The sequence below is a fragment of the Aristolochia californica genome, unplaced genomic scaffold, assembly GCF_029961685.1.
Source record: "Aristolochia californica isolate CCGP_79_NKW_82.1479 unplaced genomic scaffold, dmAriCali1.0.hap1 SCAF_2, whole genome shotgun sequence".
Classification (NCBI taxonomy): Eukaryota; Viridiplantae; Streptophyta; class Magnoliopsida; order Piperales; family Aristolochiaceae; genus Aristolochia; species Aristolochia californica.
This window is the reverse complement of record NW_027181881.1, coordinates 14,885,156-14,901,990: the sequence shown is the minus strand read 5'-3', so window position 1 is coordinate 14,901,990 and position 16,835 is coordinate 14,885,156. Positions and strand designations below refer to the sequence as shown.

Genomic DNA, 16,835 nt, shown 5'->3' with positions numbered 1-16,835 from the left:
GCTGAAAACTTCATATAATTTTTCTAAACTATGATAGGGGAGTAAAGTTCTGCACAATTGTCAAAAATAAATTTGGTAGTTTTAAGATGGACAACATTATTTGTTACACGCTCTTTCATAATGTTAATCAGCCAACTAATCACCAAAGTGCCTCATTAAGACACTTTTCATATATTGTCTCTTCTTCATCAACAATGGGAGGTGGTTTATTCAAATGATCTAATAGGTCTAAAGTAATAAGGAACATTTTAATAGATTTAGACCAGGTCAAATAATTTGACAATAGTTTTAGAAGGATAGTGACTTCTTGAGCAAATTTTACCAAGCATATTTGAAAAAACCTCTTCTGCCATTAAGTATGGCCTTTAATCAACCAAAAAAGACAACAACAATTAACAAAGTGCAGCAGCCACCAAACAGACCAAAAGTAACAACTTCAAACTTTCATAAACCTCAAATCAACAAACTACCACAACTTGAATGACAAAGTTCAATACCCTTGACCCCATGATTAGCTGATTGAAGAATAGTCCTTGTTTGTATATGATTAGGACTCTACAATTTGAGTCTATCTCTAATTAAATCACTAGTTATCTTTATCTCTAGCATTATCTTTATATCTATCACTATGTTTATCTCTATCTCTATCCTGTCCCTGCAAGATGGAGCTCCGAGAGGAGAGAGGAGAGTCCAATCTTGATTTTCAAAAAGAGGAAGCATGTTCTTAGAAGTGGTTTGGAGAGAGCAGTGATACTGGTAGAGGCTGATGCTGACGGAATTGCATCATCTGATGGAAGAGCAGTTGCACTGGAGGCGGCTAGTACAGACGGACTTTCATCTTCAGGTGGCAGAGCAGTGGCACGGGAGGTGGCTGGTGCAGACGGAATTTCATTGTCAGGTGGCAGAGCAGCGGCACTAAAAGCGGTTAGGGCAGACGGAATTGCATCATTCGGGGAAGAGCAGCGGCACTGGAGGCGACTAGAACGGACGGAATCGCATCGTCTGGTGGAAGAGTAGTTGCACTGGAGGCGGCTGGTGCCGACGAAATTCCATCGTCAGGTGGCAGAGCAGCAGCACTGGAGGCGGCTGGTGTGGATGGAATTTCATCATCAGGTGCCAGAGCAGCGGCACTGAAAGCCGTTAGTGCGGACAGAATTGCATCGTCCGGTGGAAGATCAGCGGCACTAGAGACGGCTGAGGTGGACGGAATTGCAATGTCCAAAGGAAGGGCAGCAGTTGGGCCAGATGGAATCACATCGTCCGGATAGGATGAAGAGATTTTTTTATTAAATAAAAAAATTCTGCACGTGCGAACTCATACGTGTGAAAGCCCACGTGTGAGTTCGCATGCTGCGCACGTATGTGCGCAGGATGATGCGTCCAAGGGGGAAAATAATTTCCCCCTTGAACTTAGGTCATCTCGATGCTGCCTAGATGGGTGGCGCCAGTAGGCTAGGGGAAGTCGGCACTGTGGTCGGAGGGTCGAATGGCGGAAGGCGGCAGCGACGGTGATGACGATGGAGAGACAGAACGGCGGTGACGGCGAGACACAATCGCGATGAAGACTGCGTCGGGAGAGATGAGTTGGATAGACGACGGGTTCAGTGTGGGTGTGTGTGTGTGTGTGTGTGTGTGTGTGTGTGTGTGTGTGTGTGTGTGTGTGTGTGTGTGCGTGGGGGGGTGGAGAAGTCAATGCGGCACTGGCACTGGCCGTCAGAGTGAACGATGTGTGACAACGTGCGGTGGTGGATTGGGGCTGTGAGTGGCAACGAAGTGCTACTGAGAGCGGCTGAGTGGCATAGTAGGGTGAGAGGCGACGACTGTGAGTGACGAGCGGCGACGAGGATGTTGGGTGAATCGGTGGTGGCAGTTTTTTTTTTTTTTTCAAAAATACCTCTGGCAAAATTGCACAGATAAGTCTATGAGGGTGGCACTGGCCGTCAGAGTGAACGATGTGTAACAACGTGCGGTGGTGGATTGGGGCTGTGAGTGGCAACGAAGTGCTGCTGAGAGCGGCTGAGTGGCATAGTAGGGTGGGAGGCGACGACTGTGAGCGGCGAGCGGCGACGAGGATGTCGGGCGAATCGGTGGTGGCAGTTTTTTTTTTGTTTTTTCAAAAATACCTCTGGCGAGATTGCACAGATAAAGAGAAGAAAAAAAAGTACCAGGTATGGGTGGCGGCAATGGGCTGCAGTTACGGAAGCCGCTTCCGATAAAGATTTCCAACTATGATAGACTAGTTCTAATTAATCGATTGAAAGTTCTGATACCATAAAGAATATAGGAATGAAGAATAATATTGTCGTGATTATTATTGATCAGGTGTAAACTATTTATAGAATTACACAGAGAAATGTAGGTGATTAGGACTCTATAATTTGAGTCTATCTCTAATTCAATCACTAGTGTTCTTTATCTCTAGCATTATCTTTATATCTATCACTATGTTTATCTCTATCTCTATCAGTCTAGATTCTCAACACACTTCTCATCCAAGGAGTTATCTTTGAACTAAAACTCTCACGTGTAGGTTGAACTCTAGAGGAATAAGAAGGCTAAACTTCTTAGCCGAATAAATCCCAACATTGTCCTAATCTGAGTAGGACTGAACCAACAATGACAAACAGGGATGCTCCAAAGTGCTAGTGCAACAAGCACTCAAAGAAGTAAATCCCAAAGCAAGTAAAAAGGTTGGACTTGACTCCATCAATACGAAACCTGACTGTTTAGATCCAACCAAATTTACCCCTCAACGGACCTAAACAATACCATCTAACAGCTGTTTGCTTCCAAAAAACCATGAAAATTTCTTTCCAACTTATTGCCAAGGTGTTGAGAAACAAAAGACACGAGTGGCAGAAGTAAAACAAGCCTGCTTGAAGCACTTCAAATTCAAGTAGGAAAACATTTCAAGAGGTTTGAGATGAAATTCCAAAATATTCTCTAATTTCCCTCCTTGAATTCAAAACATGAATGAGAAGGTCGCTTGACTTTCTTGTTGTTCTCTTGCAACCTTACAGTTAATAGGAGCAAAGACAGTTTGAGGGAGTTAATCTCATGCAACAAGCTTGATTCTGAAATTATTTTGGCCAAGATTGGAGCAACATGGTAGAGATACCAAGGCTTCTTAGCAATCAAGTAGTGAAAGAAGCAAGAAAGGTACAACTTTTGAAACATACGTTCATGGACATGCATGGGATAAACGCATTCGGCAAAGGTTCATGAACAATACCATTAACCAAAGTGTTACACCTTTAGATATAGAAGATACCAAAAAAACAAGATAAATTACGTATCTGTCTTGATCGAATACAGCAACTCAGCCAGCCTTCCACGTTAATCAAATAGAAACAAAAGTTGTAATCCCCTAAGACCTCTGCTCTGACTATGAGAGAAAAGAAGGTGAGTGATAGAGATAGAGATAAACATAGTGATAGCTATAAAGATAATGATAGAGATAAAGATAACTAGTGATTGAATTAGAGATAGACTTAAATTGTAGAGTCCTAATCAGCTGCAATCTCTTTGTATAATTCTATAAATAGTTTACACCTGATCAATAATAATCACGACAATATTATTCTTCATTCCTAAATTCTATATGGTATCGATAGATTAATCAGAACCAGTCTGCCGTCACTAGAAATCCTTATCGAAAGGAGCCTCCATAGCTGCAGCCCACTACCGCTGTCCATATCTAGTATTGTTCTCCTCACTTTCTCCAAGCAATCTCACAGGAGGTATTTTTGAAAAAAAAAAAAAAAACTGCCGCCAGCGCTTCGCCCAACATCCTCGTCACTGTCACCCTGCTGTCTTCGTCGTCCAATCTGCCGGCAACTCTCTCTCTCTTGGCCGACCTATTTTACCCCCTCCCTCCAAAGCCACAGTGTGCCACCGACGATTTTGTCGTCGTCGCCGCAGTAGAGTCCCGAAACTCTGCTTCACTCAAAGTTCCCGTTGACGGTCCTGCGACGTGGAGTCTCTGCAACAGTTGACGAGTCTCTTACCTTTGTCAACCTTCGAGAATCGTTGCCCGCCGAACTTCTGCAATCGTCGACCACTCCCATCACCCGCCGAAAATCGGCTCCTGACAGCCGTACGCCATTCACTCTGTTGGCCACAGTGCTGACCGCCCAAAAGTTCTCCCCCCCCCCCCCCCCCCCCCCCCCCCCCCCAACTCCGAAGCCGTCGTCTCTCCAACTCACTCTCCTGACACTATTGTCGTCTCGATACAGTCTGGCAACCGTCGATGCTCTCCTTACCATCGTGGACTTTTGCCCCTCCTGCCACAGCGTCGACCGCCTTCAGCCAACTAGTGCCGCACAAAACCCGCTCTTCCGTCTCTTTTCTCTCGTCGCCGATTTCCCACAAAATCGGTCGACTCCGCTATCGCCTGCCTCTAGTGTTCGTCGTTGTTCGCGCCTCCAACCAAAGTGCAGACCACCCCATTCCTGCTGGCGCCGCCTGTCTCGGCAGCACCGAGACGACCTAAGTTCAAGGGGGAAAATTATTTCCCCCTTGGACGTGTCGTCCCACGCACATACGTGCGCCGCGTGCGAACTCGCACGTGGACTTTCACACTTGTGAGTTTCGCACGTGCAGTAATTTTTATTAAAAAATTACTAAAAAAACTCAATGAATTTATCCTATCCGGACGATGCAATTCCGTCTGCCCCAACCGATGTCTTTCTACCAGACATGCAATTATGTCCACCCCAGCTGCTGCTCCAGCCACCTCTAGTGCCACTGCTCTTCCATCAAGCGGTGCAATTTAGTCTGCACCGGCCGCCTCCAGTGCCCGCTGCTCTGCCACCTGACGATGAATTTCGTCCGCACCAGGCGCCTCTAGCGTTACTGCTCTGCCACCTGAAGATGAAATTTCGTCTGCACCAGCCGCCTCCAGTGCAACTGCTCTTCCACCAGACGATGCAATTCCGTCTGCCCCAACCGCCTCCAATGCAACTGCTCTTCCACCAGACTATGCGATTCCGTCTGCCCTACCCATTTTTAGTGTCACTGCTCTACTCAGCTGCTACCAGTGTTGCTGCTCTCTCCAAACCACTTCCAAGAACACCTTCCTATTTTTGAAGATCAAGATTGGACTCTCCTCTCGGAGCTCCATCTTACAAGGGCATGATGTAGATAGAGATAAACGTAGTGAGAGATATAAAGATAATGATAGAGATAAAGATAACTAATGATTGAATTAGAGATAGACTCAAATTTTAGAGTCCTAATCAGCTACAATCTCTCTGTATAATTCTATAAATAGTTTACACCTGATCAATAATAATCACGAAAATATTATTCTTCATTCCTAAATGCATGGTATAAACTCATTCGGCTAAGGTTCATGAACAATACCATTAACCAAAGTGTTACACCTTTAGATATAGAAGATACCAAAAAAACAAGATAAATTACTTATCTGTCTTGATCGAATACATCAACTCAGCCAGCCTTCTACGTAAATCAAATAGAAACAAAAGTTGTAATCCCCTAAGACCTCTACTCTGACTATGAGAGAAAATAATGTGAGTAGAAGAGAGAAGAGAAGGAGAAGAGCTCGAGAGAAGGGGTGATGGATTAGGGTTTGATATGAAGCCCTAATCCTCCCCAGAAAGCCTTTTATATCACTTAGACTTTAAAGAATTACAAAATACCCTACACCAAGAGGGTTGGAAATAAAGACTAAATAACAAGATAAATAAGTATGTCATTCTTCTTTGAGTCTTCTAGCATAAAATGTTTGGATATGTGTTGTAATTGAACCAACTTTGGTTCTATGTACTAGAGTGGAATCTTTAACTCGAAGGTAATGGCCCCGGGAGTGGAATAGCAATCTGAAATAGTGATTGTAAACCACTAGAAAAATTTTGACGTATGGGCTCCCCTGGCAGCTCATTGTCTAAGCAAATGTGATTGAAGAAACAAGGAAGACTTGATAAAATGGAGAATGGAGAAAAATAGGAGAGAAATGTAGAAAAACTGAGAGAAGAGTCGTTCACCTCGTCTCTGGTAAGTGGTCTTCTTCTTCTTCTTTTTTTTTTTTTTTCTACTCTCTTCATCTTCTGCCATTTTTTAGTTCTCAGCTTCTTCTTCCGAACCTCCATCGACTATCTGAAACCAATTATTGCTCCTTCTGTTGTCTAATCCAATCTACACCAAGTAAATAGCTCTTTCTTTCTGGAAGGATTCATCCTAGGAAAAGGTAGTTTTGTTTCCTCAAAGTTTAGAAAGGATTGATAGAATGTTATTGTCACTGATGAGACAACATTTGAGGAGAGAGAGATTTCAGATTTGGAAGAGCATGCAGCAATAGCTTGAAGCAGGGTTTTTTCGATTCTGACTGGGGAACTGACTCGGATAGACGCAAATCTGAGTCAAATTGATCGAGTAGGGTCAGGACTCACACCGGTCTAGTGACTTGATTTGGGGCGAATTGGAAAGGATTTGACTGAAATAGAAAAGCCGAGTCCCTCCCTTTAACTCGACTCATTCGGTCCAAAATCTAATCCGACTTGTCCAAATTACAAGTCACTGGACAAATAAAAAAAAAATATAGTTGAAGAAACGGATTACAATATTCGGGCATGATTCAATAGATTATATGGCATTTTATGGCAGCACCAACGATGCCTTCATCACCTACCAACAGACAATTTATTATGTCGAGCTTCTTGGTCGAACTACTTTGTTGAGAGATGAATAAATTTCTATTGCAACGACGGTGAAAGCGTAGAGTAAGAGGATTACGGGGTACGTGGGATATTGTCACAGACTTTTTTTTTTTTTTTTTTATTCAACTGAAGGCCCGAAAGATGAGCGTCTCCTTTGAGCAACTCTCACGTGCTAAAGCTGATTACTCATAAAATCCTGGTCCCACACGTGTGACCGATATTCTGACCTTAGTGGAGGACATGATTTATCTTAGCCACCTCTGACGGTGATGGTGCTAAAACTTTTAAAAGACACTCTTTAATGAAGAAATAAAATTACGAAGATCGAGCCATTGAGCCAACTGCAAATGCCTTTTTCAGGATATGAACGATCGCCCCATGCGAAACTCTGACCGTACTAATAAGTGGGAAACAGGAAGCGAACTTTCGGTTTCTATAATAAGAATTAGACTCCAATAATTCTTTTATTTTCTTTTCCAAAGGTTCAATGCCACTTGTACAGACGTGTTTAAATGGGATACCCCACTTAATATCCTCTCTCACACACAATTAATGACGAAGATTGGAATCTTATTGCTCTGTCTTCTTCTTCTCTTATACCTAAATTTTATCTGCTTTTCATCTACGGGGACACCGAAGGACATCCAATTTTACCTGTGGTAGTTATTAGCTATACGACCAACATTGTCATTTACTAAACACCAGTGGCACATTAATATAAATGTTGTTAATGTTCATAAATATTGAATCGTGTATCACTAAAAAAATCTATTTTAACAAAACAAAGAAATTAAATATAACCTTTACGGGTATGTTTGGAACCCTTAGAAAAGAAAAGAAAAAATGAGAATTTAATTATATTATTCTAAAAAATAGTTAATAAGAATGAGATAATGATCAAAATCTCTTTTTTATTAACTATTTTTTGGAATAATAATGATCAAATTTTTATTTTATTTCTTTTCCAAGAAGTTCCAAACAAACCCTACATATATAAAGTACCACTCGGTATAATTTAAATCAATTAATTAAAGTCAAAAGAAGCTTAGATACGTAACTACATGTATTGACCAATATTGAAACTAATTTTTATTTGAATAATTATATTTTTTTAAAAATTAAAAAATTATAATTTTTAATTTTTTTCTACAACAATTCGTAGTTGAGTCAATCTGAACCTACAACTTTTACATGGTTTTGCCCTTTTTGACCCACCCGGCTAAACCCATTAAATTTAGGTCAACTAGATCAAAGGGTTTGTTGTGTAGAGTCATATTCAATTTGTACTAAAGAGATTTACTATCTAATTAATGGAGTTAAAGAGGTTTTAGAGGATACAAGAAAATAATAATAAAATTTCAATGAGAGATATTAATTCTGAAAATGGTAAATAAAGAGATATTGTTCCTAATGGTTATTTTTGAAATAGAATTTATCTTTTATATCGTGAAAAATTAGAGTGCAGTGGTGTCGTATCCGGGTCAAATCGCTCATGCTTGTTCCCTTATGTGGAAAGACACGTGTTTAATGTTTTAGTGGGAGCTGTAGCCACCGGCTTCCTCTACTCACCCCATTCGACTTATGATGTTCTTGGTAAGAAACGACATTTGAGTTGATAATTTTTCTTGAGGAAAGTGATAACTGATACGTTTAGCAGCCCCAATTTCTTACGAGTGGAGTCCACCTCATGGATGAGGTCTCAAGCAGTAGGCACAGATACAGCAACTGAACTTTGTGCCTATGACATATCTCGTATGTGGAGAGGTCTACAGCAACTGAACTTGTGCCTATGACATATCTCGTATGTGGAGATGACATCATCATGCACACATAAAACCGTAAAAGGATAGGTAGAATTCAATGTCCACGCTCTCAAACGGTGGGTAAGAGTCCACTGACCACTCTCAAAAGTTCAGCTTTCCCACATAATAATGAGGATGCCATTGAATCACTTACACAAATGTTCCACCTTTGGTCCATCGAAGTACATGAAAAATCGAAATCTTCACGGTCACGCCGTTTTTTATAACATAAAAAACTTGTAGATTTGGAGCCCTCACTTCATCCTTTTAAGTTTCTAAGTCCCGTCCACATCCACTCGATACCAGCTAGGGGTAGCGGCTCGAGCTCCTTGGTTCGGTTTAGATACGGTTTGTTTGAGTCAATGAGCTGAACTCGACTGAATCAAGGTTAGGCTCGAAAGCTCACAAGCTGGCTCGTTAACGGGCAAGTCAGGGATCAGGATCGATAGCTCCTCGTTGGACGCTACATCCCCTTCCCTTTGATATCTTCGCCACCACCTCCGTCACCAACGACAGGTCCTCGTGGGCGCCGTGCCTTTGCTCCGCGTTGTCTCGACGAAAAACCAGTCCAGAGAGAGTTACCTAAGTTGGGAGCCCACACACCCCCCCCCCCCCCCCCCCCCCCCCCGATACATGAAGTTGATTTCGCACGTGTGAAAGTCACACATGCGAGATCATAAACAACCCCCCCCCCCCCCACACACACACACACACACACACACACATACACACATGCGAGATCATAAATAAAGTGAAACCCCACGCGCAAGACGATTTCGCTTGTGCGAGATCATATACAAGTAAAAAAAAAACTCTTTCTCCCTTCCTGATGTCTCTTGAAGAAATTGAAAAGTCATTTTAGTAGAAATACTTTTCTAGAGACTACTAGTGGTTTTTTCAATAAATGTTGAAAATTCATTTTTAGTATAAATATAGGGACCATCAGTGCCTCATGTTTTTTGGAAATATTTTTCTAATTAGAAATTTTTATTAAAAAATCATATAATTTTCTAAATAAGATTTTCTTGCCAAGATGGGCTAGAAAACCGTATAGAAAAAATTTGAATAAGTATTTGACAGTTGATGCTATAATACTTTTAGCATGAGGCAATTTTCATAGCAATTTTGTATTTGACATTTTATTTGATTAAAAATTTATCGATAAGTATAGTAATATATTAGATTGATTATTAATTTTTATTTATTTCCCTAGAAGAGGCAATAAGAGGTCCATTTAAATTTCCTAAGAAAATTTTAAAATATTTCTTGTAATTTTCTAGTAAGTCTCTAATAGTAATAGGATTTTATTTAAAGGTTTTTTTTTTTGGAAATGTGTATCCTAGGAAAAATATTTATAGTTTTTCCCTGAATATAAATTTTCAATCAGGGGCACTAAGGAGGCCATAGTAAATTTATGGTCAGATTCAATAATTACAAAATAAGCTAGACAACATTTGGGGGTAAAAAAGATTAATCTTGGTGGGTTCTAATCCATTATCGAAATTCAATCCTGAACCTCTCCTATCATTCTTTTTTTAAAAATGAATACATAATTTTATAGATAATTTATTTGACATATATTTTATGTAGAGTATTAAATGTAAGTTAACCTCGAACTCGGTTAAAATTATTAGGCTCATGCTTAATTACAATTTTAAGCTCGAGGATAGGTTGGCTCGAGCTAAGTTCAAAATCTTTAAATCAAGTTTGACTCGAACATAGGAAGGTTCATACTCAGCTGGATTCGATGGTCACCCTTATGTTCAAATTTAAGTAGAGGTCATGCCCAATTTTATGTAAAATGTACATATAATTTTTATATATAATTTATTTGACATGTATTTTTTGAAAAGTTTTAAATATATATCGGAGTTCGAACTCGAGACATATAATTTTTGAAAAGTTTTAAATAAATGTTGAAGCTCGAGCTCGGCTCGAACTCGGTTAAAATTATTGGGCTCGAGCTTGATAACAATTTTAGGCTCGAGGCTAGGCTTGGCTCGTGCTCGAATTCAAAATATTTAAATCAGGCTCGACTCGAACATAGATAGGTTTGGATTGGATTGGCTTGATACTACCCATAATACCATCATAGGTGGACCGTTGTTGGTAACCGTTGTTGGTAGATAATAAAAATTATTGTAATGCAGCCAAAAGGGGGGTGAAAAAAGAATCTGTATATCCGAAATGGGTTCACCGAAGGGAAATTATTTTTAAATAATATGAATTAAATCCGAGTAAATTTATTATTTTTTTTAAAAAGGGTTAAAAACAGGAAGAGAGTTATAGAGAAACACTGTTTTTTTCTATAATAATTTTTATACTTGTATTATAATATTGAACAAAAAGATAGAATATCATTTAATTTGTATAAAATAGAAAATACAAAAGTGCAACACATGTATAATGCACCTCTTTCCCTGGTGACGTTCAATATGTAAACTTAATTTTTTTTATTAGATTATATCGAATAAGAAATATAATTAAATAAAATCAAACCTAAATTAAGACCATAGAAATACAGCAATCGAACTATTATTAACTAATTATTCTATAAAACCAAGATAAAATCCATGAAAGCGAGGAAAATGAAGGTGTCGAGTACTTTCACGGTAAAGCTGATAACCGGTTGTGATAACGTTGGATTGCAAATAATGGCTCAGAGGCAGTTACACGCTACAGAAGGAAAAGAAAGGGGTGAGAGGGGCCTAAAGGCCGAAGAAACCAACGAAAAGTGCGTGCTAGTCTCTTCATTATTATAAGACTCGGTTTTTCTGGCTTTAAAGGCGCCATGATCTGCGGTTCACTCCATGTGACCCCCCTCTCACCATAGCTAACCCATGAGTGCACCGGTTTTTTCCATTTCTATATAGCACATAAAATAAGGGCAGTGTGACCAGAAGGACGGACGGAGAAAGAGAAAAAGAGAGGAGGAAAACTGGCAAAATATCGTGCACGCTTTCGCAACCGGACGAGATTTCCAAAACGAACCACATCATTCATCCCTGCCATTCGGTTCTCGAGAGCGGCGAAAGCCGGCAGTACCTGAATTTTGTCCCTTCCCAAAGGACGCATTTACGTTAAATGCCACTACCAAAAGGGTCTCCCACGGTGATATTTTTAGATTATTAAGAACGTCCGCCTCCAATGGAGGAGGCCAACTAAGGTCTGAGGTCAAGTTCTAAGGTCATGTACTGTCAACAACCGCGTTTTACGGTGACTGCGCTCGGGAAAACCTGGTCATGACTGCGCCACGGTGACCGTGGCACTTCGGTTCATTGAGTCAAGGTGCGGGGCACTGTTCACTTATGTTTTATATAAACCCAACGTTACTACCAGTCTACCAGCATTGCCTTTCCATACCAGCATTGCCTTTCCATCTTTCATCCGTTTCTGACAGTTGCTGCTTCCACCAGCGACTGCTCTCTCGCTCTCTTTCGTTCTCTCTCTTCTCTGGTGTCTGTCTCCTCCTCTCCGTTACTGCCTAGGGTACCCAGTTTTTCTATTTATATTCATCGGAGAGTTATCAAGCATCAGTTACTTAAAAAGAGGGGAAAATCGATTCTCCTCCTCTCGTGCAAACTACCATGGCGTCTGCCATCTTTCTTCTCCTTCTCTGTCTTCCGATTCTCTCTGTGACGGCAGATAAACAGACTTATATAGTCCACATGAAGAGAAACCACAAACCTGCTTCTTATGCAACGCACCATAACTGGTACGATGGCCACCTACAGTCCGTGTCCGTCGACCCAGCCAAGTCCCTCCTATACACCTACGACTCCGCGTTCCATGGCTTCGCCGTCTCCCTCGAGCCGGAACAAGCTGACGCTCTCTCTCAATCCGACGCCGTGCTTGGTATTTATGAGGAGGCAGTCTACCATTTGCACACTACTCGAACGCCGCTCTTCCTTGGACTTGACTCAGAAAGTGGCCAGGCGCAAGCCCTCAATCAGGCCTCCGAGGATGTCATAGTGGGAGTCCTCGACACGGGAGTTTGGCCGGAAAGCCAGAGTTTCAACGATCTCGGCATGCTGGACATACCCCCGAGGTGGCGGGGCGAATGTGAGACAGGCATCGACTTCAGCCCCAAATCATGCAACAAGAAACTGATTGGAGCGCGCAGTTTTTCCAAGGGTTACCGGATGGCCACGGTTTACAAAGGCGAGAAGCCCAAAGAGAACGACTCTCCCCGGGACGTCGACGGTCACGGTACACACACTGCTTCCACCGCCGCTGGCTCCCACGCAGCCAACGCGAGTCTCCTCGGTTACGCCGCCGGAACCGCTCGCGGGATGGCCCCACGTGCGCGCGTTGCTGCGTACAAGGTTTGCTGGACAAGTGGGTGCTACGGGTCGGACATACTGGCCGGCATGGACAGCGCGATTGCAGACGGGGTGGACGTGTTATCACTCTCTCTTGGTGGCGGTTCGGCGCCCTACTACCGTGACACCATCGCCATAGGCGCCTTCTCGGCGATCGCTCGCGGGATCTTCGTGGCCTGCTCCGCAGGGAACAGCGGACCCGAGCGGGCGACACTTGCGAACACTGCTCCCTGGATCGCCACTGTTGGGGCGGGAACATTGGACCGCAACTTCCCTGCTTATGCCGTCCTCGGTAACTCTAAGAAATACGTGGGTGTGTCTCTATATAGCGGCAAAGGAATGGGCAGTGTCCAAGCGCCCATCTTCTATAAGCCCAGTAAGAACCCACTGAGAAACAACTCGAGCAACCTGTGCCTGCCGGGATCGCTAGATAAAAGGGTGGCGACAGGAAAAGTGGTGTTGTGCGATCGCGGCATTAACGCTCGAGTGGAGAAGGGTGCAGTGGTGAAGGAAGCCGGGGGCGTGGGTATGATTCTGGCGAACACGGCCGCTAGCGGCGAGGAGTTGGTGGCTGACAGCCATTTGTTACCGGCGGTGTTGGTAGGGAGGAAGGTTGGAGACGAGATCCGGAAGTACGTGCGATCGGTGCGGAACCCAACGGCGGTGCTAAGTTTCGGGGGTACGGTGCTCAACGTGCGGCCGTCGCCGGTAGTGGCGGCGTTCTCTTCGAGAGGTCCGAACACGGTGAGCCTGGAGATTCTGAAGCCCGACATGATTGCACCGGGGGTTAACATCTTGGCCTCGTGGTCAGAGGCTGTGGGTCCTACCGGGCTGGTCAAAGACAAAAGGAAGACAAAATTCAATGTTATGTCTGGTGAGTTTGTTTTTCGTTTCTTGGGGCGAATTTTCTGATCATTTGGAAGTAGGATAGAGGAATGGAGCCGTTCCACAGAATTTAAATCCGAACGGCACCTCACTTGCATGCGTGATATAAATATATATATATATATATATATATATAAAAATTCGGAAGAGGCTGAGAAAATCAAGATGTCGGCCGTCTCATTTGTTTATACTTCATAGTTTATGCATTTGAGAGAACCGAAAAAAAAATGATTCAAAAATATTAAGCCCCTGGTAGGGACTTTTCTAGAAAACTCTGCAAAAGTCATTTTTAGTAGAATATACTTTTTTTAGTGATTACTATTGCTTCTTATTTATTAGAAATATTTTTATTTGAAAATTCTATATTATTTTTCGGGTAAGATTTTTCAACTAAGAGTTTTCAGCCAAAAAACTGTAAAAAAGAATTTTGATTAAGTATTTAATAATTCATGTTGTAATACTTTTAGTGCCAGTTAATTTTTTATGATAATTTTGTATATAATATTTTATTTTATTAAAAATTATCCTATAATAAAGTATGTGATTAATTATTAATTTTCAATTATTTTCCTAACAGGGCTATTTAATTTTTCTTGGAAAGTTTTATAAATTTTCATATAAATTCTTAGTAAATCACTAATAGAATTTTATTTGAAATTTTATTAGAAATATGAATGTTACTAAGGACACTAATGGACACCAATGGCACGTAAATGTTATTCTCCAATGTGGACTGGGGCCTTTATTTTCTCCAACCACCCATTATACTTTATGAGGTGTCTCTGAATTCATATATTTGCCCAGTTTGTTTGATTTTTTATTTTATTTTAATTTTTGCAATAATATTTTAAAACTTTTGATGAGACGATTGGCTACTAATGAACCGCTAGCGCCGACGTCTTGCAGGTACGTCGATGTCTTGTCCGCATATTAGTGGAGTGGCGGCACTACTGAAGGCGGCCCACCCCGGTTGGAGTCCGAGTGCCATAAAGTCGGCGCTGATGACCACCTCTTACAACCTGGATAACAAGAAATCTCCTCTCCGAGATGCCGGAAACGGGGCATTGTCCACTCCATTCGGGCACGGAGCAGGCCATGTGGATCCTCAGAAGGCCCTCTCTCCGGGCCTTGTCTACGACCTTTCCACCGAAGACTACATCAGATTCCTTTGCTCCCTCAACTACAAGTTGGATCACGTTCAGGCCGTGGTGAAAAGCTCCAATGTCAGCTGCTCCCGCCGGCTCTCCATGTCCAACCCGGGAAATCTTAATTACCCCTCCTTCTCTGTCCTCTTCCAGGAGACCAAGCGGGTGGTCAAGTATGGAAGAGAGCTCACTAATGTAGGGCCTGCCGGATCCGTTTACGATGCGTCCTTTGGCGGATCCCCTAACGTCGGGCTGAAAATCAAACCCCGGAAGCTCGACTTTAAGGAAGCCGGGCAGAAGCTGAGATACAGTGTCACTTTTGTATCGGACAAGGGGGTCAGACCACTGACGACGGATTTCGGTTGGATAATGTGGACTGATCACCAACATCAGGTGAGAAGCCCCGTTGCTTACACATGGAAATAGAACTCGATAGCGAGCGAGGCGTTGCATTGCTGTGGATCAAATATCCAGCTCAAAACAAGAGTGTTCCGCATTGTAACTTTGGCAAGGGCGCAGTCGATCGGGGGGTCATTCTTTGCAGGGGCGACAAAAGAGCCTTTCCTAATTCCAGATATAAATATGTTATGGCTTATGAATATTGTAGCTGAGACGCAAAGAGAGAAAGTTTCATTTGCGAGTTGCAACTTATTACTATTATGAGTTCAGGGTTAGACCTCTGCCGATTATTGATGAATTTGAGCCACGTTATCGTACGAGTGCATTAGCTTTACCCTATCCCTACCTACTCTCACTTTTTTGCCCTTTTGGTCGAAGGTTAAGTTTTTAATATACCATCTTGAAGTTGAGCCCTAATTTAAGAAAAAAAAAAAAAACCAAAGCGAGTAGGAGTCTCATGGAGTAGTGTCAAATTCGAACCTATGCTCTAGTTCTAGTTGAAGCGCAATATCCAACCTTAAATTAACCTCAAAAATTTTAAATGAGTTCGAGCTCGAGCAAGTTTGAGTACCATTGAATTGCCCTCTATTGTAGAGGAGTCCACGACTTCCAACAAAGCATACTAATGTACATTATAGCCAGCTTAATAAACCTAATGGAAAAAGTAAATATTTCTATCAATAATATTTATTCTATTGGCAGCAACAACATCAGATGTGGAGGGATTTGAAAAGTTGAACGACGATCGTCTTTGAGGTTTGAGGTGAATAGCATCAACCAACTAAAGAAGGAAAATCTATGCTAAGGAGTTGCTCGTGAGCCAATAAATCGAGCTCGATTTTTTATATACTTAATGAGCTTTATTCCAAGTTTGAGCTCGAGTCGAGCTCAATTACAAACTAAATTGTGAGCCGAGGTTTTTTCAAGGTGAGCACAAGCGGCTTGCGAGTTGGTTTGGCTCAGTGCTACCCCTAATGGCGAGGTTGGAAATCCAACCTTTTTCTTGCTATGTTTTCCACTCACTTCCCCATATCCTCAACCCAAATCTTAACCTATCATTTTCTACCATTTATATTGTTTATAAAAAAAAATGTTAGAAAATAGGGCTCAGGCCCACAAATCAAGGAGTTACATCCAGCATGAGTTAAGACTGGAGTATGGAGCAATGTCTTAGCGGCTAGGAGAAGAACAGAGCAGGTCTGCTCTGTAGTCACTGTGGCCGAAGACACTCTGCCGTCACCGAAGACCTTCTGTCGTCACCACATTACCGAACATGCTCTGTCGTGACCACAAAACCGAAGACGAGCTGTCGTCACTGAAGACGCTCTGTCGTCACCCATCACCGAAGACTATCTCGAATTAATCTCTGGTTCGCCATGAGAGCACGGTTCAGAAGTGCTCTTGACAAAGAAGACAACGAGACCAGATTTGAGTCAGATCAGACTTGATCGAACCGAACTACCGAACCAGACCAAACTGAACACATCCGAATCGGATCGCACAAATAGACTTCCACTAATCGCTCCCGATGGAGCGCTCAAGAAGAGCGGATATATGACATATTTTGTCTTAGACCAAGCGCAGTATGCAACAAGAACTTAT

The 16,835-nt window shown here is 42.2% G+C and overlaps 1 protein-coding gene across 1 annotated transcript; it reads left to right on the top strand.

Annotated features, from left to right (window-relative positions):
• The first annotated feature begins 11,985 nt into the window (after positions 1–11,985).
• LOC137956390 (subtilisin-like protease SBT1.8) lies at positions 11,986–15,496 on the top strand. Its single transcript, XM_068803875.1, has 2 exons — positions 11,986–13,678; positions 14,596–15,496. Exons 1-2 carry the CDS (start codon positions 12,070–12,072, stop codon positions 15,258–15,260), a joined length of 2,274 nt encoding a protein of 757 aa, XP_068659976.1. The 5' UTR covers positions 11,986–12,069; the 3' UTR covers positions 15,261–15,496.
• Positions 15,497–16,835: the final 1,339 nt, after the last annotated feature.

Excerpts from the sequence above, each read along its gene's own strand:
- LOC137956390 (XM_068803875.1), top strand. The coding sequence starts at position 12,070 with ATGGCGTCTGCCATCTTTCTTCTCCTTCTCTGTCTTCCGATTCTCTCT. Across the intron at positions 13,679-14,595 it reads AAAATTCAATGTTATGTCTG|GTACGTCGATGTCTTGTCCG; the intron begins GTGAGTTTGTTT and ends GACGTCTTGCAG.